The 22,620-nt window shown below is 54.5% G+C and overlaps 10 protein-coding genes across 10 annotated transcripts; 7 read left to right on the forward strand and 3 right to left on the reverse strand.

The window, feature by feature from the left end:
* Nucleotides 1-1,086: 1,086 nt before the first annotated feature.
* J4E87_002863 (uncharacterized protein) lies at nt 1,087-1,872 on the forward strand (the record flags this gene model as incomplete). Its single annotated transcript, XM_049374497.1, has 1 exon — nt 1,087-1,872. The coding sequence occupies one exon, from the start codon at nt 1,087-1,089 to the stop codon at nt 1,870-1,872; it is 786 nt and encodes a 261-aa protein (XP_049235488.1).
* A 422-nt stretch (nt 1,873-2,294) lies between these two features.
* J4E87_002864 (uncharacterized protein) lies at nt 2,295-3,837 on the reverse strand (the record flags this gene model as incomplete). The annotated part of the gene is made up of 4 exons (XM_049374498.1): nt 2,295-2,303; nt 2,335-2,604; nt 2,715-3,536; nt 3,586-3,837. 4 exons carry the CDS (start codon nt 3,835-3,837, stop codon nt 2,295-2,297), a joined length of 1,353 nt encoding a protein of 450 aa, XP_049235489.1.
* A 1,461-nt stretch (nt 3,838-5,298) lies between these two features.
* J4E87_002865 (uncharacterized protein) lies at nt 5,299-7,131 on the reverse strand (the record flags this gene model as incomplete). Its single annotated transcript, XM_049374499.1, has 1 exon — nt 5,299-7,131. The coding sequence occupies one exon, from the start codon at nt 7,129-7,131 to the stop codon at nt 5,299-5,301; it is 1,833 nt and encodes a 610-aa protein (XP_049235490.1).
* A 1,374-nt stretch (nt 7,132-8,505) lies between these two features.
* J4E87_002866 (uncharacterized protein) lies at nt 8,506-10,458 on the forward strand (the record flags this gene model as incomplete). The annotated part of the gene is made up of 4 exons (XM_049374500.1): nt 8,506-8,685; nt 8,736-8,831; nt 8,883-9,317; nt 9,367-10,458. 4 exons carry the CDS (start codon nt 8,506-8,508, stop codon nt 10,456-10,458), a joined length of 1,803 nt encoding a protein of 600 aa, XP_049235491.1.
* A 690-nt stretch (nt 10,459-11,148) lies between these two features.
* J4E87_002867 (uncharacterized protein) lies at nt 11,149-11,931 on the forward strand (the record flags this gene model as incomplete). The annotated part of the gene is made up of 1 exon (XM_049374501.1): nt 11,149-11,931. One exon carries the CDS (start codon nt 11,149-11,151, stop codon nt 11,929-11,931), a length of 783 nt encoding a protein of 260 aa, XP_049235492.1.
* Nucleotides 11,932-12,340: 409 nt separating this feature from the next.
* J4E87_002868 (uncharacterized protein) lies at nt 12,341-13,190 on the forward strand (the record flags this gene model as incomplete). The annotated part of the gene is made up of 2 exons (XM_049374502.1): nt 12,341-12,718; nt 12,771-13,190. 2 exons carry the CDS (start codon nt 12,341-12,343, stop codon nt 13,188-13,190), a joined length of 798 nt encoding a protein of 265 aa, XP_049235493.1.
* Nucleotides 13,191-13,981: 791 nt separating this feature from the next.
* On the forward strand, nt 13,982-14,791 carry J4E87_002869 (uncharacterized protein; the record flags this gene model as incomplete). The annotated part of the gene is made up of 1 exon (XM_049374503.1): nt 13,982-14,791. One exon carries the CDS (start codon nt 13,982-13,984, stop codon nt 14,789-14,791), a length of 810 nt encoding a protein of 269 aa, XP_049235494.1.
* Nucleotides 14,792-15,918: 1,127 nt separating this feature from the next.
* On the forward strand, nt 15,919-17,526 carry J4E87_002870 (uncharacterized protein; the record flags this gene model as incomplete). The annotated part of the gene is made up of 2 exons (XM_049374504.1): nt 15,919-15,985; nt 16,031-17,526. The coding sequence occupies 2 exons, from the start codon at nt 15,919-15,921 to the stop codon at nt 17,524-17,526; spliced, it is 1,563 nt and encodes a 520-aa protein (XP_049235495.1).
* Nucleotides 17,527-19,203: 1,677 nt separating this feature from the next.
* On the forward strand, nt 19,204-21,030 carry J4E87_002871 (uncharacterized protein; the record flags this gene model as incomplete). The annotated part of the gene is made up of 1 exon (XM_049374505.1): nt 19,204-21,030. The coding sequence occupies one exon, from the start codon at nt 19,204-19,206 to the stop codon at nt 21,028-21,030; it is 1,827 nt and encodes a 608-aa protein (XP_049235496.1).
* Nucleotides 21,031-21,297: 267 nt separating this feature from the next.
* J4E87_002872 (uncharacterized protein) lies at nt 21,298-22,358 on the reverse strand (the record flags this gene model as incomplete). The annotated part of the gene is made up of 4 exons (XM_049374506.1): nt 21,298-21,329; nt 21,685-21,872; nt 21,951-22,167; nt 22,319-22,358. 4 exons carry the CDS (start codon nt 22,356-22,358, stop codon nt 21,298-21,300), a joined length of 477 nt encoding a protein of 158 aa, XP_049235497.1.
* Nucleotides 22,359-22,620: the final 262 nt, after the last annotated feature.

The following is a 22,620-nucleotide window of genomic DNA, read 5'->3' on the forward strand; positions in this document are numbered from 1 at the left end:
AAGTAGGACCGGGGAATGTGCAAAAGGATGCAAATGAGCTGAGAAGAACGGAGAGAGGTAGCGATAGATTGGGTGATGCGTGAAGCGCGACTTATACCCCGAGAAAGGCGAAAGCTATCTGCCGTCTCTACGAGCAGCGTGCCCTCGAAAGCTCTAGCAGCGCGTCAAACACGTGCTTGGGCGGCCTTGGTAGGATTTCTATACCGTAAAAGCTCCATCATAATCTCAGCTACGTAGAATGACACCAAGAGTGTGGTACAAGGTCCTCCTCGTCTTTGTCATAGTCAACTTGAAGCGATTCGACGCACAAATACCTCATACAATCCAAGATGGGGCCAGGGTCCTGCAACAGGTAAACCGTAAGCGTCGGAGGTATCCCGTCGGACCTTTTCCCATGCGCCCAAGAATTGCCATTGGCGACTGCGTTTGTCTGAGCTGTTGACGGTTAGCCATGAGCGATTTTCGAAGAACTACACAGCCACGCTACGACATGCGAAATCAAGCTTCTGCGAGCTCAGCCTATAGTCATGCGCGATTTTCGACCTCACATCCTACCATGGATCTGGTAATCGCGTTCAAAAGGGATGAACATGGCTTGACTGGCGTTGCAACAATGCCTCGGTGGTCAGCAGCTGCCTGTTGAAGCATCCCGGGTTCATGGGCGATCTCAGACCCTGCCGGCACATTCATGGTCTACGACGGGGTCGCACCGCGTCGCATCAGACGTTACTTGCATGAGCATCTGGTGTGTGCTCTAACAGATGCTGGTAACAGCGTTGGGGAAGAGTGGCTATATGCATGCCATCCACGCGCGTGCCACTGCGAGATTCGGGCCTGTATAGTGGAGCGTGCGTGCAGAACATCAACTGGACCTGCGGCAGGCGGCGCGTTAGAGTAATGGTCGATAACGAGATGCCCCTCGACACATGTGCAGCATATGAGCTCCGTTGGGGTGGCAAGGTGGTGATGATGGCCGCTCAATGAAGAGGGCAGCTTCCAAAGTCGTGTCTGTGCGCGATGAAGCTTCCCAAGCCAAGAGATGCCCAGCACACGAAGCTTACCGCGTCGTGTTCCATCCCTTTCGCCATGAACACCCACGATAGCGATGGACTGCCACAGCAGCCTCCAACTACACCAGCAGCACATGCGCCAGACACTGGAGAAGCAGACTATGCCATTGCCGCCTGGCGCCGATATGCTCACCTATACGCCCCCTTGATTGCTAGCCCTTTCGCTGTTTTCTTGTCACCGGTTATCGCTCAGGCCACTGGCTTTACGACCGGCGGGAACAGTCTACCACTTGTAGTGTCTTTCGCCATACCGACGTACCTCGTAGCATCCTCCTTCTACCCGTCGAACCGACCCGAACCTACTCCGAAGCAATCCATCCGATTCACACGCAAGAACGACCTCTACCGCGCAGGTGTTATCGCAACCTACGGTCGGCTATTCGGTACACCACCAAACGTCATACAATACTTAGTAGACATACTCGGCAGCTATGGCGCTGACCAATTGATTGGGGAACGTCCTGTGGGTACAAAGCAAAGGCGTTCGGAATTTCTGATTGCTCTGACGTGGATACTTGGTAGCTGGTTCGTCCGCTTCTTCGTATCCTTCGATACACCCATGTTGCAACAAGTCGTTCCTCTTGTCGATCGTACCCTCAATCTTACGGCATATGTTGCGTTGGTTGACGATGTGGTCGGTGTGTTGACGCGACCGAATCTTCGCACCAAGAAAGGAAAAGCTACCCTCATCGCGACCCAGGCGTTTACGATATCGGCGTGCGTGTTTCTGTTCATGAGATGGGCAAAGGGGTTAGCTGAAGGGGAAGTCAGTCCCTACCCCGTATCAGCAACGGAGCTGTAACAATGGCTACATCTCTAAGCTTTGTTAGCTTGGGACCTTCGACATAGATGTTACGCTCAAAACGCATTGCACGGTGCGCGAGGAGCGCGATCTTGATGAGCACAAACATCACATCTTCTGACCCAATCTAGTGCGAAGTTAGGTAAGAGAAGTCTACTTCGGTACTATTTACAACGAACACCAATATATCATGTATCTTGCTCATACGCTGCATCTCGTCTTCTGCTCGCCGTACTACTACTAAGCTACTCATCGCTTAGCCCAATGTATATGAACGTCCTCAGGCTTATTAATCTGCAGCGTCAACACCGGCTGACTGTCTTGTAACAAATGGAGCAAGCGCTGTCTCGCCAATTCTGTACTTTCCCCCTCACGGACAACTGGTAGCGCACTACATCTACGAAACAGCGTCGCAATAACCGCTACAAATTCTACCTGCGACATCTTCTGCCCAGGGCATACACGCGGACCGACAGACCACGGCATAAAGGTTCCTTGCGCAGGTGTGATGAGCGTGGGCTCTGGTGTGTCGGGTTGTAGCCAGCGTGCGGGGTTGAAGGACAGGGTATCAGAACCCCATGTTGAGCGTGAAGTATGCAATGCCGTTGTGTTGACGTAGATGGTGGATGGAGCCGCGATCTGGAATGACGTGTCTGCGAAGGCAAGGTCCTGACTCGTGGTTATGGATCGCATGAGGAGAGTTACGGGCGGGTAGAGGCGCAGGGTCTCGAGCTATATTGTCAAATCGTCAGCACCGAGCTCACGGCGTAGAGGCTAGGGAGCTAGCCGTCCTTGAAGGGTGCCGTTCAAGGATGGCAGTATGTCGATTTTGGGTATCTTACCATAACAGCCAGACAGCGAACAAGTTTCGGGAATGCACTTGCATAGTCTATTGGCGACATGTCAGGTCCTCCAAGCACAGTATCGATCTCGGTCTGGATCCAGGCTTGCCACTCCGGATACACGGCGAGCAGCGCCACGGCGTATGACATTGTATTTGCGGTTGTGTCAAAGCCAGCAGCGGTGAAGATGAAGAGGTTTCCTGCGATTTCTTCCTCGGTGAGAAACTTCTTGGTAACCTTGTCCAACGACTCTGGTGTTGAAGCGTCTGTCCGGATCTTCTCCTGGTCTGAAAGGCGGACAAGTTCTTCCATGATGGTGCCTCGACTGTTGTTTGGGCTTCCGGTGGTCTGCGTGACATGCGGCGATGCAGAAGCATTGTTCTGGCGCTCTTGATTGAGCATGTCTTCTGTTAGCCCTGGCAATCGCTTCAGCGCTGTACCTAATCGCTGTGATACCTGCGGCATGAAGGGCAAGCCTAGAAAGCTGGCAGGAAGAAATGCAGCGTAGATGAGCTTGTCGGTGACCAAAGAAATAGCATCTACGTATGAAATGTCTGCAGATGGTTTGGTCGATGATTGAGATAAAGCGAATGGCTTGTCATGCCCATACGCGATACGACCGAGGACGTTCATCGCGATCGTACGAAGACCAAGAACTATCTTCGCGGGTCCTTCGGCAGTATCAGGTGGGGAGACTGAGGGTAAGAGGTCTGCCATGGACGATGCTTGTTCTACACTCACTCTCCACACTTCTGGGCTAATGCGTTCGTTCAGAGCTGGGGCGACGATACGGCGCTGGCGGGACCAGGACTCATCCTTGGCCTTGGACCGATGGGTTAGTCACGATAAACAGCATGAGCGATCTACTTACAGTTACAATGTTTGGACCCAAGAACCCCATAGTCTCAGTGGTAATGTCTGGATGAACAAAGTCTCTCCTTCTAGACATGATGGTATGGGCCATGGACGGGTCCGCACAAACAAGCCGATTGAGTCCTGTAGTAACAACGACAAAGACGGGTCCCAGCTTCTCATGGACCGCTGCTTTCTCCCTGAATTCCCAGCCCCAGATGCTAAGTTCTACGGTAGCAAATATGGATTTGGGGAGGACAGAGCGAAGCATGGGGCGAAGAGGGACACAGAATATGGACCAGAATGCCTAAAATTATGATCAGTCTCGAATAGCTACGTCTGAAGAGACGGGCACGGGTGTGCAGGTTGCTCCAAGTACATATTGCGAGAAGAGGAGCGGTAACTTACGCTATCGGGGTCATAAGGGCACAAGATGATGGGTAGTCCAGTCGCGCGAGCTGCTCGATAGTTGTTGGTGAAGTGCCATAACTGGGAAACAATGAATAGCGACGCTATAGTCACTACCCCAGCGATAAAATATGCCATGAGTTGAAGATCTAGGCGTCTGGTTCAGTGTTCGATGTCGACCGTCGTCCTATTATGTTTTAAACATATCTAACAATTAAATAAGCTTGACTGTTCCTAGGGAGTTGTACCGGAAGCTTGGTTTCCGGGTCGTACGTTTTACTAGTGCCGGTCCTACTACTTTGTCTACCCACACCCCCGAGGCCCACCAGGACGAGATGAGATGCCAGCGCAGCGCATGGCTGGCTTATCATACTGTTTGGGCAGGTTTTCACGAGCGATAGATTCTAGGTCGCGAAAAAATGGCACGAAACAGGAAAGCCGTCCGCAGTTGTCTCATTCACCACCTGGGCAAGGCCGACGCAGCTTTCCGCGCACTATCATCATCTTCGTACAACGATGAGGCCTTTCTGGATTTTGGTCAGACTTTCCGCAACGTATGGCCGAGTAGCAATCTTACAATCTTGGCGCAAACTTCTTTATCCAGGCCGATGATCTTCGCAAGGTTGTCACTGCCTCTTTCATGTGTAGCCTTGAAACATCGACTTCACGGTCGTCAGACGGCATGCAGGTGTATTATGTGGGCACTACCTTAGGTACCTGGGTGATTCAGGCGATGTCTCAGTCTCGCCTCTCGTCCGCCAAAGAACAATCAATTTTCGGATATCGCAACGCGGAAAGCTCTGTACGAAGCGAACACGTTGTCCGGCTGATAGTGTGCACGCGGCATCTGAACGATGGCTTACGGTGTTTCGCAATGTCCGAATGTCCAGAGACGCACGACCCCACCAGCAGAACACCGGCTCCTTGTGCAACCGCGGTCCCGGGCGTGGGGACCTTCAGCAACATCGACCGCGAACGCCCAGTCAGCGAAACGCACAAGAATGGCGGCACATTTCGAAGAAGATGGCAGGGGCAACGCGCGCCTGTTGCGCAATTCTGGCGGCCGGGGCAACCTTGGAAAGGTATCACCATACCGCCGCGACATGCACGCACTGCGAGACTGCACGGCGAGGGTGAGGTTGAATTACAGGGTCCAATAACAGCTAACACCGCTGACTACGAGGCTGTTGCTAGCCTACACTTTCCGATCGATGTACTCAACGCTTAGCTCTAATACTTGGACATCTTTTTCTGCTATCTACAGATTTGCCCCAGAGGTTTCCGCCAATCCTCCCTTCGCTGCTTGCACTCGCACCTAGACTCACTATGCCACGCTGATCACAGCCTCAGCTTCTTCAGTACCGTCGGTTCCATGCTCAGTGCTCTCGTCTTCTCCTTCCATGACCTTTTCGTCCTTGCAGGCCTTCCTCCAGCGCTGTTCAGCTTTCTGCAAGCCCTGAGTAATCAGCCCAGAAGGACACTCCTCGGTAGACCAATCCTCGGATACGATGTGAACAATCTTCGCTGGCGCCTCATCGGGCATGTTGATGAGGTTTTGAAGCCACTTCTGCACCTTGCGGTTTTCGGGGATGAAGACCTTGAGTCCGGCCGCTGACTTCCCATCTTCTCCGTTCTCAGCAGGAATTGCGGATGCCGCCCAAGGTAGCTTGCGCCATCCTGGCCACACCTCTGGTTGTATGAACAGATTGACAGACTCATCGACCTGCATATACTCCCTAAGAGCGTTTATGTACACCATGTCGACGTTGATGACGAGTTTCTGGAGAGAGGGCATCGCAATCAGAGTGTTGATTATGCGCTGGAAGTGCCATGGCTTCTGTCCACCGCGTGCGTCGGTTTCTGGATAATAAATCTCCATGTCAACGTTGACCTTGCGCATAAGATTCAGAGGACAAGGGCCGTATCGAGGGGTACCATCGCATGCTTCTGAACGGCTCATGAGCTCCAGGAACCGATGCGCAAGCTGTTCGCCACCTATGAGATGTCCCTCTATAGCGGTCTCTGGGTAGGAATCGTTGTCCTTGATCTCGAAGTAGTTTTCGCTGTAGAAAATGGGCTTCGCAATTTCGTGCATGACTTTGTCGACTGCTAGCAGCGCTAGCATGGTTACAGGAGATTCCATTGTCCAGTAGTAATGAGGCTGAGCGTTTTTGGTGTTGGAAGGAAGCATGAGCTTCGGCATCTTCAAAAGTGATGAGAATTTGTATACAGTCAGGTCCATAGCTTCGGAGTGGCTCAATTCCCGAAGCCAATGGTCAGGGCGCCAGTCTTCATGAGGGACGATAGTGGCTTGAATCCTGATCTTGGTGGAAAACAATAGCACCAGTCGGACGATCTTTTTCTTGATCTCTGCCGGGAGCGTGCTGAAGAAGTCGGGTGCGGCATGTTGATAAGGTCCTGTGTTCAAGTTCGCGTTGGGGTGCATGATCTGTGTGTCGTAGAATTCGGCGAAGACGTCGTTCTCCATGCCCGGGGGTAGTGTGTAGACGATCTGCTCCGGTCCAGTTCCTGCACATTGGTGTTTGTTCATTTCATTGCTGGCTTGTTCAGCCCAATCATCCCAGGGTTTGCCGTAATCGTAGTCGTAGCGCACCTCGCCCTCCGGATCTTTCTCCTCCTCGGTCATCTCAGCGCCAACTCCACTTGCCCAGGCTGACCAGAGTGTGTCGTCCTCTATATTGGCTGAAATGCTTGGCTCTGTTCGGAGCTGATTATGGCTCTCGGGCGGGAACTTGACTTCGTATCGGGAATTCTCTTCAAGCATGTAAGCTTCCATTGCAGCGATCAGCTGTTTGGAGTAAGCCTCCATTGCTTCTTGAGTTCGGAAATAACCTCGCTGAAAGTGGAGCAGCTCGGTAGCACGTTGGAACATCTCCGCTTTGGTCGCCTTCCGAGACTTAAGCAGCAAGAGTGTAAGAGTGATCATTTCAGTGGCCGTGATCTTCATTCCCTTGCCCCTGTGAGAATACATGTCGTGAAGAAAGGCACCCAGTCGTGACTCCGGCTTCAGCGCTTCTGCACGGAAGTCACCCTCGTGTGGCGCACCCGGGAGGAAATGGTCGAACTTCTCGGCGTTAAAGTGCTGTTGGACCAACAGGTCTTGACGCGACGCCAATCTGGAAGGTTCCTCGGCCATGGTGTTGCGGAGGAGGTGTGTGATGGTGGCTGCTGCGGGCGTACGTGTTGCAACTGGCTGGGTATTAGTGTCGCATCTCAAATGAGCGAATGTCTGCCGTACGGTGTCTTCTTGTTGATCTCAGGGCTAGCCGCTAGATACCAGAGTATCTCCAACGCAGCTGTTCGTGCGATACTGATCGTATACCCCGCTAATCGCAGAGCTACGCGGTAAATGCACGAAGTGCTCGCAGACAGGCGTGGTTACCAAATGGGCTATCCTGCGTACGTTCAAAGGCGTGAAGGTAATCGCCGTCGTCTGTTTGAGAAGCGAGTCCAATCTTGCGGTGACCTGCCCAGAATATGAGTCTGAAAAGTCGATGTCGCGTGGCCAGGCAAAGTCTACGCACGTCCTCTACCTAGCCACTAAAGTAAGCCCTCACTCGTCGAGGCACGCGGCGTACCCCTGTTCCGAAGATCGGCTTGCTTCTCCCTGCAACGACAGTGAAGAACGACGTCTACTGGGCATATAATTTCCCGTTTGGGAGTACAGAGGCGTTCAAGGTCCTGGTGGCCTTAGCAACTTCCCTCGACGTGCCGTCCCGGGATGATCGCAAGGACTTGTACGAACCTAACGCGGTTAGGCATCTCCATGAGCTGCCCGGTATTAATCGAAGATGTCGGACCACTCATGAGACAGTTTCGCAAACTGCATCCCCATCTCATAGTGGGCTTTGATTTCACTCTTTCGGTAAGAGCAACTCCCGAGGTCCCCTTCTAGACTCTGTAGCAACCATCGATAATGATGGCACATTTTCCTTTCGTGTGCCAATCGTTTCTATTATGTCTTTATCATCTGTGTGCGGTGTATGTGACATGTAAAGGACGACGTGAGATGCGCAGTTCGACGTACAAAAGTTCCCAGACCAGAATACCCGTATACGTAGAATGATGAGTGCAGCAGGTCACGGTACATCTGTACTTTGACATGGGCCTATCGACGGTCAGCTCGGGCGTCAGTCTCCTCTGATATCGGTTCTGGGAAGCAGATGAAAGATCATCTACACATAGACAAACATTCCATCATTCCGTGATCGCTGAACCCGATCTCGGTGAGCCGTGACTCACCAGTCGCATCTCAGGGTCTTCTTTATGGAGGCGACTTTTTGGCCTTCATGTAACGCGTCACCGAAAAGTGAAAACGCACGTGTCTGATACGCTCATGCACTGAACGTGTTTTCGGCTTGCGACCCCACTCCACTACCACCTCTTCGAGACACCTATATCTGAAGATTTATATATTGAACAGGCTCCGACTCGGGTAGGTCGACATCAGCCAACGCTTCTCGTGCGACGTTTGACTTATCGACATCTTCTAGTCACTTTCCATTCAACCATGTACGGCCCAGGACGCCTGCACCTGGGCAAGGCGGCGGTCGGCACGCACTTGCTGCTACGACTGCTGCTCTTCGCTGCAACACGTCTTCCCCCTACTGGCCACGACCTCTACCCGGTTTCGCAGCGAGGCCCGGCGTCGTTTGCGGACGAAGCCGCGATCTTCAACTCTGCAGCCACGGTATGCAATCCTCCGCGACGGACGTGAACGTCCCAACTCACAAGTCGTAGATTACCGCGATGGCGGCAGTGCCCTTAGAATCCCGTCCAGTAGGTACTACTGTGATCGTTTCCACAGCTTCCACGTCTCTCACTGAGTCGGTCCAGGTCGGTCAAGCTTTGTAAAATCGGAAGTCCACCAGCTTACAAAAAGCGCAGGTCCTGACAACAGTCAATCCCTCGTGTGAGCATGAGGCGGTCGCCGACCTCCTGACTCCACGCGATGGCAGCCCGACGACCATGTTGCCTAGCTGGACATCAACTGCTGCAACCCCGGTCTCAACGCCTACTCTCGACGAGCTTCCCGACGCGCCGCCAGACGTCCCCGCCTTCCCCTTTGCCGATTTGGGCTTGACGACGGAGGACCCAGAGTTTACCTGGCTATCACCGCTCACGCCGTACTCCTTTCCCGACGAGTTCCAGGAACGATACGGAGGGCTACTCGCGGGCTACCGAGGCGACGACCTGTCGGATCCAGAGGATGATGACTTTTGCGACTTGGATGAGCCTCAGCAGCAAGCTTACACGGAGAGCATGCCTGGGGTCCACTTCCCGGATACGTCTGCCTTAGATCTCCTTGAAGATACTCAGATTGTAAGTCAACAGCATGGTGGGCCTCCTACGTCTTACTGACAGCAACTAGTACGAGCAGCCAAGGTTCACCATCGATCCAACGGTGATTGATCCGCGGGTCGGCATGTCTGTGCCAGCGGCGGACATGCACTTACTGTTGGACGTATGCCCCGCACCTCGACCTCTTACTACTTCTCACACCATCTCTTCCCAAATTTTGTCGACGACCAGCAACGCGATCCCGATCCCAAACAACGCACATGCCGGACCTGGCTTCAACATCGATAGGATACCCAATGAAATAGTGCTAGAGATCTTGACGTATCTTTTGGTATTCCCAGGCCAACCGATCCGCATGAGCGAGTCGAACCACCCGACTGGAGAACCCGTACTTCAAGTCGCGACTTCAGGACAACCCATAGACAATGACCTCCGCCTGCCACCCCTACGAGACCTTTTGGCCGTAGCTGCGACGAATCTACGACTCCGCCGCTTCGCTTTCGACGTATTCTTTGGACATAACACCTTTGACCTGACCTGCGGCAACATCCTTTACCGAAATGCTCTTCAACGGAATCCTCTTCGATGGATGAGGAGTGTACCTATACTATTCCAAGAGTCGCTAACGCATGTCGAAATATCCCTCTACTTGTACTTGGGCCCGGTAACCTACCGGGAGAAGAGGAGGATAAATACTGAGAACATGATTAGGGAAATTGGAAAGAGCCACACACTGCGGTCAGTAACAATCAAAGTGCGAGTCCCTTATGGCATACAATCTCTTACGCCTGCCGAAAAGCGACAGAGGTTTCTCCAAATGCCTGAACTCGACCTTCTCAGTCGTCTTCGCGGGGTGGACCACTTGGTAGTACAGGGCCCTTTCGCACTTGGAGCGCCCGAGACTGTACGGCTGCAGCAGTGTCTGGCAAAGCCCAAAGGTAGGCGCGGCAGGCACGATAAGCCACATCTCTACCCAGCTCTAGCTCTACGCCCATTGAGCAGCGACACCCTGGTGAGGAGGCCTTGGTCAGAACTAGACTCCGAACTCGAGTCCTACGGTCTGGATCCTGCAGATTCCTCGACCAAGATCTCCAAGGCAAAGAAACTGGAAGGTTTGAGGCGGCTCGACTGGAAGAACCCAGATGAACCGGACGAGCCTTGAGCACCCGCTTGGTATCGAGAGCACATGACCATGTCGCGCTCTCTAGACGTTCTGATGCAGATAGACGGTATCTTGTAATAGAACCATATGTATGATCTCTTGGCCTTGTGATCTGCCTCAACGTTCCGTCTTTGACTGAGCGTAGATGGCGACTTCTATGCAATCCAATCGTGATATGATAGTGACTGTTGCTAAATGATGACCAGCAGGAGTGCTGGATCTACGGAGACAGATGCCGTCTTGTTGTGGAATGTGCATCCTCCCATATCGAATGGGATGAGCTTCTTGGAGAATGAAGTGATATGCTGGGCACTTCAGTTCACCTTGAGCCGGAGATTTTTCTCTCACGTCTTCAAGTGATTGCGTAGCTTTGCAAGCGTTTGAGGCCGGGCTCTATCCGGGCGCCAAGAGTGACCCTTAGATTGGTGTGGCCGTTCGTTGTTGTGAAAGCTGCCCGCGAAAACTTCAGTCGCAGCTTCTTCGCCAACTTCTCCAATCCTTTCAACATCACCCACAATCTCTCTTCTTCTGGCTTCTGCTCTCCTACCACACATTCGATACCATCCTCGAGTCCAGCTGCGGCGCCTGATCGAGTACCTTGACGGAAAGCAATCTCTCCGCACCTCCTCTCCCGATCGCAGTACGTCTTTGGCGCACCTCGACTCCCCGCCCTCGTCTGCATCACAGAAGATGCCGTCCTCCTCCTCGCTCCCTCCTGTCGCTGCGACGCAGATCAGCAGTACCAACGTCGTCGCCGCGAGTACCTCCCCGCCGACGGCCGCAGGCCCAAACCAACCTCCTCGCGGGCTTCTAGCTTTGCCCACCGAGATTCTCCTCACAATATTCGAATACGTACTGGTGGAGGAGGACAGGCTATCGCCAAGTTTAACAAGGTCTCGGAGGGCGGAGCCCATATTGCGGGCACACCCCCGCATCCTCTCAACACAGATTGCGCCTTCCAAGGCGAGAGTCCTCAAGCCAATGCTCGAGATCTTGAGTATAGGCTTGGTCGCAAAGCGGCTGCCTCCAATCGTGCGAGAGGCCTTCTTTGGAAAGAACCGCTTCGACTTGTCCTTCGGCCAGAAGTGGCTAAGCGGCGTCCATGCAGATCTCCAGACCCTCATCCACGACGTTGAGATATGCGTCTCGACCTTCGGCACGAGCCAGTTCCCGCGGTCAAGCGTTGACTTCTCCCAACATCAATTGAAGATTAGGAGACTACGCGTACTAATCTCTGCCCGCGCGTTCGAGCGGCACGTCTACGTCTACCACCCTAGACAACAAGGAGGACAGACACCTTGGGAGCAAGTTTTTCGCACTGCCCCTGAAGTTCGTGCTCTCAGCAAATTGCGTGGCGTTGGGGAAGTCACGGTCGACTTCAAATATCCTTCTAGGTTGCTGTTCACTCCGCCAGGTCCAGATTGGTTGTTGGCGCAGGCAATCTGGCTCAAGAATACCATGGAGCAGGATTAGGGGTGTGGAGACGCCAGTGTAGATTAGAACAATGCATGAGCTGCAGTCAGGCAGTATGTCCTCTTCCTGCATGATAGCCGTACGGCTGCAAAATGACGCCTCTGGATAACCAGAGACGTTCATCGTATTGCCCCGTGACTCAAGATTTCGCAAGTGATCTCCTTTCCCCGAATTGTTACTCGGAAAAGTCTGAGAACGACCCTGCTTGTGTCTGGAAGCTTCTGCCGAACGGTAGAGGCTCGGAAGCCGCCCCTCTCACCGTCACTTCCTCATTCCTCATCGAGCATTGCCTGGGTGACCGTTGGCTGACCACGCTAGCACGCTCAAAGTCTTGGCGCAAGCTCAAAAGGCACAACAACTCTGTCCCTCTTCCCCTCCTTAGCAACGACACTCTCACATCATCATCACAATGCGTTTTGCTCTCTCCCAGTCGGACGAGTTCCTCGCCCGCCACGACCTCGACCGCTCCATGCTTGAGAGCCTCGCTGAGAACGAGGAACGCTTCCTCGCCGACGCCCGTGAGAAAGCGAGAACCGCCCCCCGTATCAACGCGCTTGGTCTCGCCGCGCGCAAAGAGATGGTGGATCGAGAGCTGGCCGAATTCGGTCCTGCCGCGTTCCCCCCTTCTTCCTTCTTCGAGACCACCGGATCTCTACGTCCTCGCGTGCCGCCGCCCACTGGTCAACAGCCTGCTCCCCCGGCGCCTACATTGGGTGAGTGGGAGTACTATCAGGCTTGCGTGGTCAACGCGACCAATACGTACTGGTCGTATGGTGCCAAAACTGGTGTAAGTACTAACCCCTCTCGACATCACTTAGTGACTGACTAACATGTTGCAGTGCGTCAAGAACAGCGACGCCCTCAAGGATGCCAAGGAAGACGGCAAGCGCGTCTACACGAAGCAGCCGGACGGTCAGTTCCGCTGGGCGGCTTTCCAGCAGTGTAGCCCGAGCACAGTTGCGGGCTTCAAAGGACTACATCAGATGGTGCGAGCCGTCGGCGGCAACCCTGCGAACTTCGGTTCCAGGATTGAGATGGCCGAGTACGTCATCGCTCGGGAGGCACCTGTCAGTGTCGTCCAGGAGGAGGACGAGGGCGAGATCTACTCGGGTACCTTCCCGGTCCACTTGGGCCAGCCAGCGTCCCAGAAGTTCTGGGGTCTTGGACAGTTGGGCAACGGCACACTGACCATGGCGGCGACGACCCAGGGTGCGATGGAGGCGAAGTCCAAGGGTGCGATGGAGAAGCGGAGTGGATGAAGGGGTCTTGTGTGGTCTCCGGGTTGATAAGCATTTAGCGTCGGCGTTTGTGGTTGCTGGCCCTCGACAGAAGACATCTTGTCGATGCAGGAGCTGGCCGCTTGGTATCAGATAAACCAAGCAATATGAAGACATGTCCTCCCATTATCCTTCTTTAAAAACATGCCCATGAACCTTTTGTGATACAAGCCACTTCTGCTGTAGGTGTCTTTCTCGACCCTCCAGGTATCGACGTTGATGTATCATGACACCTGCCCGACGTGCGTCTAAATGCCCGCATCATATCTCATACCAATCCCTGAGAACACTGAAGTCGTCTACACCGACGGCATCGTCATGAGATAGCGCTCGGGCCTTGCATTTTGGCGTGGCAGTCTTGTTCGTCCAGTGCGTGTGCGTCTCACTTGTCTCGACAACCGCACCACGATCTGCGCGCCACCCACAACACACGAAACGATCGTCTGTATCCCCCGCTCTCTTTCTCAAATCATAAGCACAGTCGTTGAGCTCTTCACAGGCAAGGCGTCGTCGGCGCTGTGTACCGCACCTGTTGGCGCTCAGGCAGATCAGCACACCCCGCACTCGACTCCTGTACACGACAACTGTACCACCGCCTTTTCAACGGCCAGTAGAGATCTGCGACGCAGTCTCCCTCCTGCAGATTGATCGCCATCTCCACGTCGAGCCCGCCGACAACCCACGAGCCTCCGCCCAGTCGACGACGACCGCACCAGAGCCGCCGGCAGCACCCTGAACGCGCCCAGCACCTCAAGGCTCCCAGATCGAACGCGATGACGCCAGATACCGACAGAGAGGTCGCTTCCGCGTTCCAGTTCTTCTCCTCGAGACTGCCGGAGGAGATATTGATGCAGATCTTCAAGTACCACCGCGCCAACCACATCCAAGGTGTGCTTGTTTTGGACTACAACGGCTTTCCCATTCCCGAAAATCCCGCCTTCATTTCCCTGACAGCTTGCGAGGTACACTGGACTGAAGACAAAGGAAGCCAGAGCTACACCCCGCCGGTGGTCCGGCCCCTTGGCTTGGAGGTGGTGCGCAAGGTCTTGGGGATTCGCCGTGTCAACAAGCTCTTTGCGCGCTGCATGCTCGAAGTCTTCTACAAGAGCCCCATGGTGTTTCAGCACGGCCAGTCAAGTGAGCTTGGCATAAAGCCTATGTGGTTTCTCCCCTGCCAGATCGAACCCAAACTCATCGAGCGCGGCGCATCAATCAAAGTCGAATATCGCGACGAGTGGCGGCGCACGTATCTGGGACTCCCAGCAACGGACCATGAGGTTGGCATCGAGTGTACGACAACGGGTATAGACTTGGCTCTCAGCAGGGAGAAGCAAATGCCGACCATAAACGATGAAGATGCTGAGCTCTTGGCGATGGACCCCAACAGGATGTTTGTCCAAACACCCAATGGCCTTCTCATTCGGGGTATACAGTTCACTGGAGGTTATGAGGAGACATCGTGGTTTCTCCCCGAAATATGGAGCGAGGTAACGATCCAAACGTTCTTCGTCCTTCTCCAGCACCCAGATTGGAGCTCAACCGATATTCCTCCTGGCTCATCCTTCATTCTGTCCCTGAAATAGAGAGAGACCATGTCGGAGGAGGAGATATAGAGCACATGTGACGCGATGGTCTTCAGGGTACATAGACTTGGTATTTGGCAAAACTGACGGCAATGCAGCCGCTTGTAGGAGGCGTTGGTTACTGGACGCCGCACAGACATGTATAATGATATGCTGCAGCTCAGTCGGAAGAAGCGCTCTTGCACCAGTCTTATTTCCAGACCAATCGTGCGTGCGTGATGTAGAAGAAGCCAGGGGCCGGGTTGCAAGCCCGCTGTATGCAGGCTGTGTTGTCTTAATGATTCTGAAAACCCGTCGTCGTCGTCGTCGTCTGAACTTTGCAGTGACGTTCTAGCGTGGCGCTCTCAAGTTCGATGTTTGTCTACGTCCGTCTCTCACGACGACTTCCGCCTCCGAACTCTTGATAGCTTCACCACGCGACAGCCACCCACAACCACGTCCTCCTTTTCAGACACTGCGCCGACAGCTCTCTGCACGTAGATTGTGACCAGCACAAGTGCGACAAATTCGAGACGTCCATAAGCACCTCCGCGCTATCGGCCACCTCCGCGGCCTTGCCCGACCATCGCGATCTTAGCCACGACTAAAGACGACGACAGCCACGACAATAGCTCTTCTCATCGGCTCGCACACCTGCGCCGGGCTCGCGAAGATACCGGTAACGACAACGGCGTTGCCTGCAACTTCTGCGACTACCCCTCCTCGCCGACCCAGATCGAGGACGACTGCGACACCAGGCACACTCTCTTCGGACAGCGCTCCTGACGGCTCTCAAAGCACACTCAGGAACACATCGGACACCGAGAAGGTCACCCAGAAGAGCATCTGACGCCGGGTAGGCCACAGCAAACCTCCTTGTGTCCCGCCGCCAGGTTTCAAAGCCCAGGTCATCGTGACACCCGGCCATCTCCATCGCGAAGACAGCCACTAGGCAACTCGTACAGCATACGACCCTGTAACAGCTACAGCTCTGCTACTCTCCGGATCACCGAAGGGATTGACTGCTTGCGACTCCCACGCCACAGACGTCCGATCGTCAAGCACCCATCTCCCCGAGCCTGGTTGCTGCCCGTCCTTCGCGAACGAGACAGTTCAACAGCTTCCCCGGACTCAAGCCAAACGCAACGATGAGCAGCCTGCTGGAGTATGTTAGGCTCGCGGCTCGCGAGCGTGGTTCCAGACCCATGCCGCCCCGTAAGTCGTCTCCGGTCAAGACCGATATGTCGCTAACAGATCCAGCGTCTCATGTCGACCCGAACGAGCCGGACACCGCGACCCCGCACAAGCCTCCCCACCCTACTACAACAGCAGACGAACGCGTCTGGAGAGATGGGCAGCATGCGATGACCTACAACGCGTGGCTAGCGAACGAGAAAGAGTTGGATGACGCCTTCCGCATCTGGCGAGATACAGGCGATGGTAGACGCGAGGTCGCAGAAGTGTACAACCGCTTCCCAGGTTTGCGGCTTACGTCCATGGGCGCCGAGGACGTCTCCTGGTTCGTTAGGGAGATGTCCACCCCAGACACATACTTGCGTAAGACGTGGGATGCCGCCTCTAGCGATGAAAACACCAAGCCCGGGTTTACACTCGCGCAGCTCATGCTCTTGATGCTCTTGACGTCTCCTCAACGGTCGCTTGAGATTGACGCAATGTACCAGAAATCAGAAGAGCTCTTTCCTTTCTACCGAGAAGCACCATGGTGGGGCAAGCTATATGGACCCTTCGCTGTCGGCGGTCCTGGACTAACAGGCGACTACGACTGCCTTTTCCCCCACTGGGGTTATCTCGAAGGCAAGATCCCCGGCTGGCCTTCGCGTTCGGAGTGTGCCGCAAGCGGCATTGACAGCTTCTACACTCTTCCGCCTGGTGAAGAAAACTTGCTCACGACCGACCGCTATGGCAATGAGCCATTGCCATTGTACTGCGATGCACCGCCATACATCTCAGAAAGCCGCGTGTATGGAGGAATGATTGCGAAGGGTATATCCGATCTGCCACAAGAATTGCTGAACAAGATTATCAAGCATCTTGGCTTGTTCGAAGGCCCTGTCCTCATGGCGCTGGATCATACGCGTTTAGACGACCTTCCTAAAGCCTTCCGCTGCAGGTTCGTACTTCCAATCGATCGTATCCACATTAGGGGTGTCGGCAGGGTCTGGGACAAGGATGCTAGGCCCCACACGAGTATTCCTGAGATTCTCGGTCTTCGTAAGGTCTGCCGCGTATGGGGCGAGATGGTCCAGGACGTCTTCTTCCAGAACACCTTCGTGTTTCGGTACGACAACCATATGCCGATAGATTCAAGGTCTCAAAACGTGTGGGCCATATCCACGTCTGTAAGAGAGGACCGATACAACCTGGTAGACTTCAAGGTCCACTGCGAACCCAACTCAAAGAACAGATTAGCACAACGGTTCGAAATTGGCTTCGACTACGAAGAAGAAGTAATTCACCTCGGAGCCAGCCGCAATACAGGCAGGATGATCTTCGGTACCGACACTCCTTGCCACCAGACTTTCGTTAAGAAATGGATCAACAACCAGCTGTTCTTGGATGACGGGGGCCACTTGGCTGTGCGAGCCTTTCGTCTGAAATTCGATCCTGGCACCCATGGAAGAGAGCTTTCCAGGCAATGGCTCTCGGATATCTTCCAACACTTGCACAAGAGGGGCGTAAGCAGAAAGATCGACAGCAAGACCCTGTTGCTCGACTGGAATGCTCGAGCCCTGTGAACAGTCCGTCCGCGTGACCAAATTACAAGTCGTTCGTTCTGGAGTTGCGGCGCAGGTGCCCGAGTTCTCCCATGGCGATGAGTATGACCGCTGAAGCCGCCGGACTTGGGACCTGGCTATAAGTTCTTTACCCTCCTCCTCCTCCGCGGAAGTAAGAGGTGGATGATGCTCTGTCTAGTGCGGGTGGCAATTGCTGTCGGGGTAGAAAGCGCTACGTCGTTCACAATGGTAGTTGGGACGAACGTCGAACGTCGACGCGCGGTAAAGAGGAGGCAGGTGGTAACGTACGGGAATCCTTCGATGCGGCCTGAGGATTGTGTTCGGTCAGCAAGGTCGCCCCTTCATAGGGTGTGAGAGTGCCTACCCGGAGAGTCGTCCGCTTCATGACCAGCTCTATAGTACTGAAGCAGTCGAAGAGAACACCATCGAGCGTGGTTGAAGAGGCAGATGGAGAGGCAATTTGCAAGAGCAGGGTGTTTGGTCCGAGCATCGGGGAATTGGATCGCTCCGCTGGGACGTCACGGCAACGCCCAGGCTCCCATTATAGTGCAGCGCGTACTGCATGACCACTGAAGCAGTTCAAGGAGAGCTTTCTGAGACTGCGGCCCTGTGGTGCGCTGAGATTGCGGAGGTCGAGCGGAGGATAGTCGGCAATGAGGTCAAGTCTGCCTCATTTTCGAAGTCAAGCCCGCGAACAACGCCTCGACGATTCGAGTACCTGGAGAGCATTAAGAGGCGCGACAGCAAGCTCACTACAAGATTACTCGAGATCCTGGTCTCGATAGTAGCTGGCGAAGCCTTCTCCGCTCGAGCGTACAGAAGGCGGCCAGCCTATCCTGCCACTCGAGGTATGCGGGCAGAGCGGACATAGATGCGGTCCTCCAACTCTAGATGGCCTGGCTAAGTCTGCTCTGTCAGTATAGAAGGATTCGGAACGTTGAGTTGAGTTGAACAAGAACGAGTTGCTGTGGGTCGTGACACTGTGAACTTCAGATCGAGCCACGAGCAAAGCTTCAGCCCTTTCCGCACTAACGATCGACCGCCACCGTGACCACCGATCACAATTCAACCACCACATGCAAACCACCTCGCCCTATATCCCAATGGCATCGACAACAAGCTCAAACGACGGAAATGAGGGAATTCCTAGCCGCTCGCGTGGGCTCGTCCGCAACATTCTCCGTTTCTTTTCCTGCAAGTCGTCATACAGGTTGCCAACGCACCCGTATATGCAGAACGGAGCTGGAAGAGGACAGCCTAGTCGTTCAGGACCACACCAACAAGCCGACTACTGCAGCCTCCCCCGGGGACTACGTCGTCACCCCGCGCGCGCGTCTGAGCATCACCGCGAGGCCGTGAAGCATATGGGGGGCGTATAGATGCTAGCCATTGTGTGCGCCAGTGGAGCCTGGAGTCCGTGGCGTGTCTTCTCGACGCCAGATACTAGAAGAGGATGACGCGGAGACCATCAGGAGGTATCGAGAGCAAACATGGCAACAAACGAAACTAGTAGATGCAGACGACGGTGGAAGCATACGACACGAGAAACACGCGTAGGAAGCACAGAAAGAAGTTCAAAAGGAGATGTTGGGCGCGACATGTCGGAGTGTTCGCCATCCGACGCGAGATGAGATGAAGTTGGGAGGTTGGAGGCTATCTACCCCACAATAGCTCCCCATGACGCTAGACGCACCCCTGCCTCCGATGCAGGCCGACCGGGCCTCCGATGACTCGCCCAAAAAATACAAAGACACGCTCAACAAGCTGCACTTCTGGCACAACACCACAATGACGACGGTTCCCGACTACTCACGGCCAACGACGCCCGACAACGGTCCCAATGGCCTTGTCTCGCCCCGCACACCCAAGAACGGCCTCGCCCTGACCGAGTACAGCGCGAACCCGAGTCCGCCCTCGGAATCGACGTCTTCGCGCACCAACGATGTCATACCCGACGCCTTCCTCCTGCCCAACGGCTACCCCGACTATCTCCGCCTCATCCTCACCTCGCGCGTCTACGAAGTCGTGCAGGAAACGCCCCTCACCCACGCAACCAATCTCAGCAACAGGCTGGAATGCAATGTTCTGCTCAAGCGCGAGGATCTCCAGCCCGTCTTCAGCTTCAAGCTGCGCGGCGCATACAACAAGATGGCACATTTGGACCCCAAGGACAGATGGCGTGGTGTTGTCGCATGTAGCGCCGGAAACCATGCGCAGGGTGTGGCCTACTCTGCGCGCAAGCTCAAGATTCCCGCAACCATCGTCATGCCCTCAGGAACGCCCGACATCAAGCACAAGAACGTCTCACGGCTAGGCGGCTCAGTCATCCTACATGGAGCTGACTTCGACGCTGCAAAGGCAGAGGCTGCGCGATTGGAGAAGCTGCATGGGCTTGTGTCTATCCCGCCATTCGACGACCCGTATGTCATTGCTGGCCAGGGTACAGTTGGCATGGAGTTGCTGCGACAGACAAACCTGCAGGACCTCAAGGCCGTATTCTGCTGTGTGGGTGGCGGTGGACTCATCGCGGGTACCGGTGTATACATCAAGCGGATAGCACCGCACGTCAAGATCATAGGAGTGGAGCAGTACGACGCAAACGCAATGGTAGAATCGCTCAAAGCCGGAAAGCGCGTCTTCCTGAAGGACGTCGGACTCTTCGCTGACGGGGCTGCGGTCAAGACAGTGGGAGAGGAGACATTCAGGATATGTCAAGAGGTCGTCGATGAGGTGGTCCAGGTCACAACAGACGAGACATGTGCAGCCATCAAAGACATGTTCGAAGATACACGCTCCATTGTAGAGCCCGCAGGCGCGCTCGCCCTTGCAGGTCTGAAGAAGTGGGTGAGCCGGAACCCATCACCAGATCGCAACCGTGGTCTGGTCGCCATTGCCAGCGGCGCAAACATGAACTTTGACCGTCTCCGCTTCGTCGCCGAGCGCGCTGCCATCGGTGAAAACAAAGAAGCCATCCTCTCCGTCACTATCCCCGAACAACCTGGTTCATTTGCCAAGCTCGTTTCCGTCATCCACCCCATGGCAGTGACAGAGTTCAGCTACCGCTACTGTGGCCCTGATTCAGCTCAGATCCTCGTTGGTGTCGAACTCAAGGCGGCGACAAGGGCCCGCGATCTACCCGACCTCATCGAACGTCTCGCCGCTGAAGGCATGACTGCCGAGGACCTCTCGCAAGACGAGCTCGTAAAGTCGCATATTCGCTACTTGGTCGGAGGGCGCAGCAACGCCGCCGATGAGCACATGTACATGTTCGAATTCCCCGAGCGAGGAGGCGCGTTGTACAAGTTCCTGAACACATTGCAACCGGGAATGAACATCAGTCTCTTCCACTACAGAAACTACGGCGGTGACGTCGCGAAGATCTTGGCTGGCATACAGTGCAAAGAGGAGGACAGTAGCAAGTTGGCGAGCTTCTTGAAGGATATTGGATACCCGTATAAGGAGGTCACGGATAGCTCAAGCTACAAGATGTTCTTGAGGCAATGAGACGGACAGGACTGATGTAGGTCAAAAGCGACGTGTGTAAGGATAAGTGGTGGAACGATGATATGAAGGAACAAATGCAGATACCCCTTTCACTTTCTCACACTACTCACTCCCTCCCAAACTACGTGCATATTGTCCATCCCGAGACCACAACCTCACCAACCCCGACCCATTCACCAAGGCCAACCCCCCTCCGCCTTCAAGAACCCCCCACACTCCTCGTCTCTCTCTCCCTCCAAGATAGCAACCATGGGTTTCGCGCCCTCACTAGTAGGCTTGGCCCCATGCTCCGGTTTGTTCTGCGCATTTGTTAGCAAACGTCACCCCACATCAGCGAGGGAAGCCACGAAACGATCCAAACGTACCCTAGGCCCCAAGTTACTCTCCGTGAACCCCGGGCAGAAGCAAAACACCTTCCAACCCTGGGGTCCATACTCATAGTCCTGACACGCCGTAAGCATATTCAGCGCCGCTTTAGAACTGCGGTATGGCAACTGTCTCTCATATCAGCAAACATCCCACCCGTGCACCAAACCAACCCCACCAACACCAATCTTACCAAAACAGCCGATTGAAAGAGCGGGGGCCATACGTTTTTCATAGCCTGATGCGGATTCGTCCTATCACTCCTGAGCCCAATACTCCCGGCTCCACTCGACACATTCAGAATCCGCGGCGTCTTGCCCATCTGCGCGCTTTTCGCGAGGAGGGGAGCAAATGTTTCCACGATGATGGCTGGGCCCGTGGCGTTGGTTAGGAAGGCGGATGTCATGCGCGTGGCGAGGGAGGAGGAGGCGGGTGCTTCGCCGGTTATGGCGGCGTTGTTTACGAGGGCGTCGATGCTGGTGGGAACTTTGTGAGTATGATTTGAAGCAGTGGGGCTGGAGATGGAAATGGAAATAGGATGGGCGTAGACGTACCGACCATACTTCTCCTCCACCACGTCCTTCGCCTTGAGAATACTCGTCTCGTCGCTGACATCAATCTGCACCAATTCCACTTTGCCAGGCAATCCTTTTCCCTGGAGCTGTTTCACGGCCGCTTCACCCTTTTCGGCGGAGCGGCTGCCGAGGAGGACGAGGTATTTGGCGTTTTCGAGGAGTTGGGTGACGAGGGAGAAACCGATGCCGCCATTGGCTGGGATGATTTGTTAGTCGAGGCTTGAAAGGGGGTCTGTGGAGTGAACAAAAGAGGAGAAGAGGTGGGAAGAAGGTATGGAGTGGGAAGAAGGTATGGAGTGGGAAGAAGGTATGGAGTAGGAAGAAGGGAGTAGGGAGATGCTGCGTACCGCCGGTGATGAGAACGATGGTTTGGTCGGTGGAAGACATGTTGATGTTTCTTCGTTCAGTTACGGACTGTTTGATGTAAAGTTGATGTTTTCCTTCGTGCTGATGTGAGCTGAATGTATTCTTGTCGGCGGCTGTAGTGTTCTCTTTATATGTCTCATCCTCTGCCTCCGCCGTCTATCTCCACACCCAACCCTAAACTCTACGACACCAGGTAGCTTCCTTCACGGGCTCATGCTCCAGCTCCACTGCCACATGCTACCTGAAGCTAAGCAACCAAAAGTGCAATAAAACACTTGCACAT

This window comes from Alternaria ethzedia, assembly GCF_023757985.1.
Source record: "Alternaria ethzedia strain BMP 0044 chromosome Unknown scaffold_5, whole genome shotgun sequence".
Classification (NCBI taxonomy): domain Eukaryota; kingdom Fungi; phylum Ascomycota; class Dothideomycetes; order Pleosporales; family Pleosporaceae; genus Alternaria; species Alternaria ethzedia.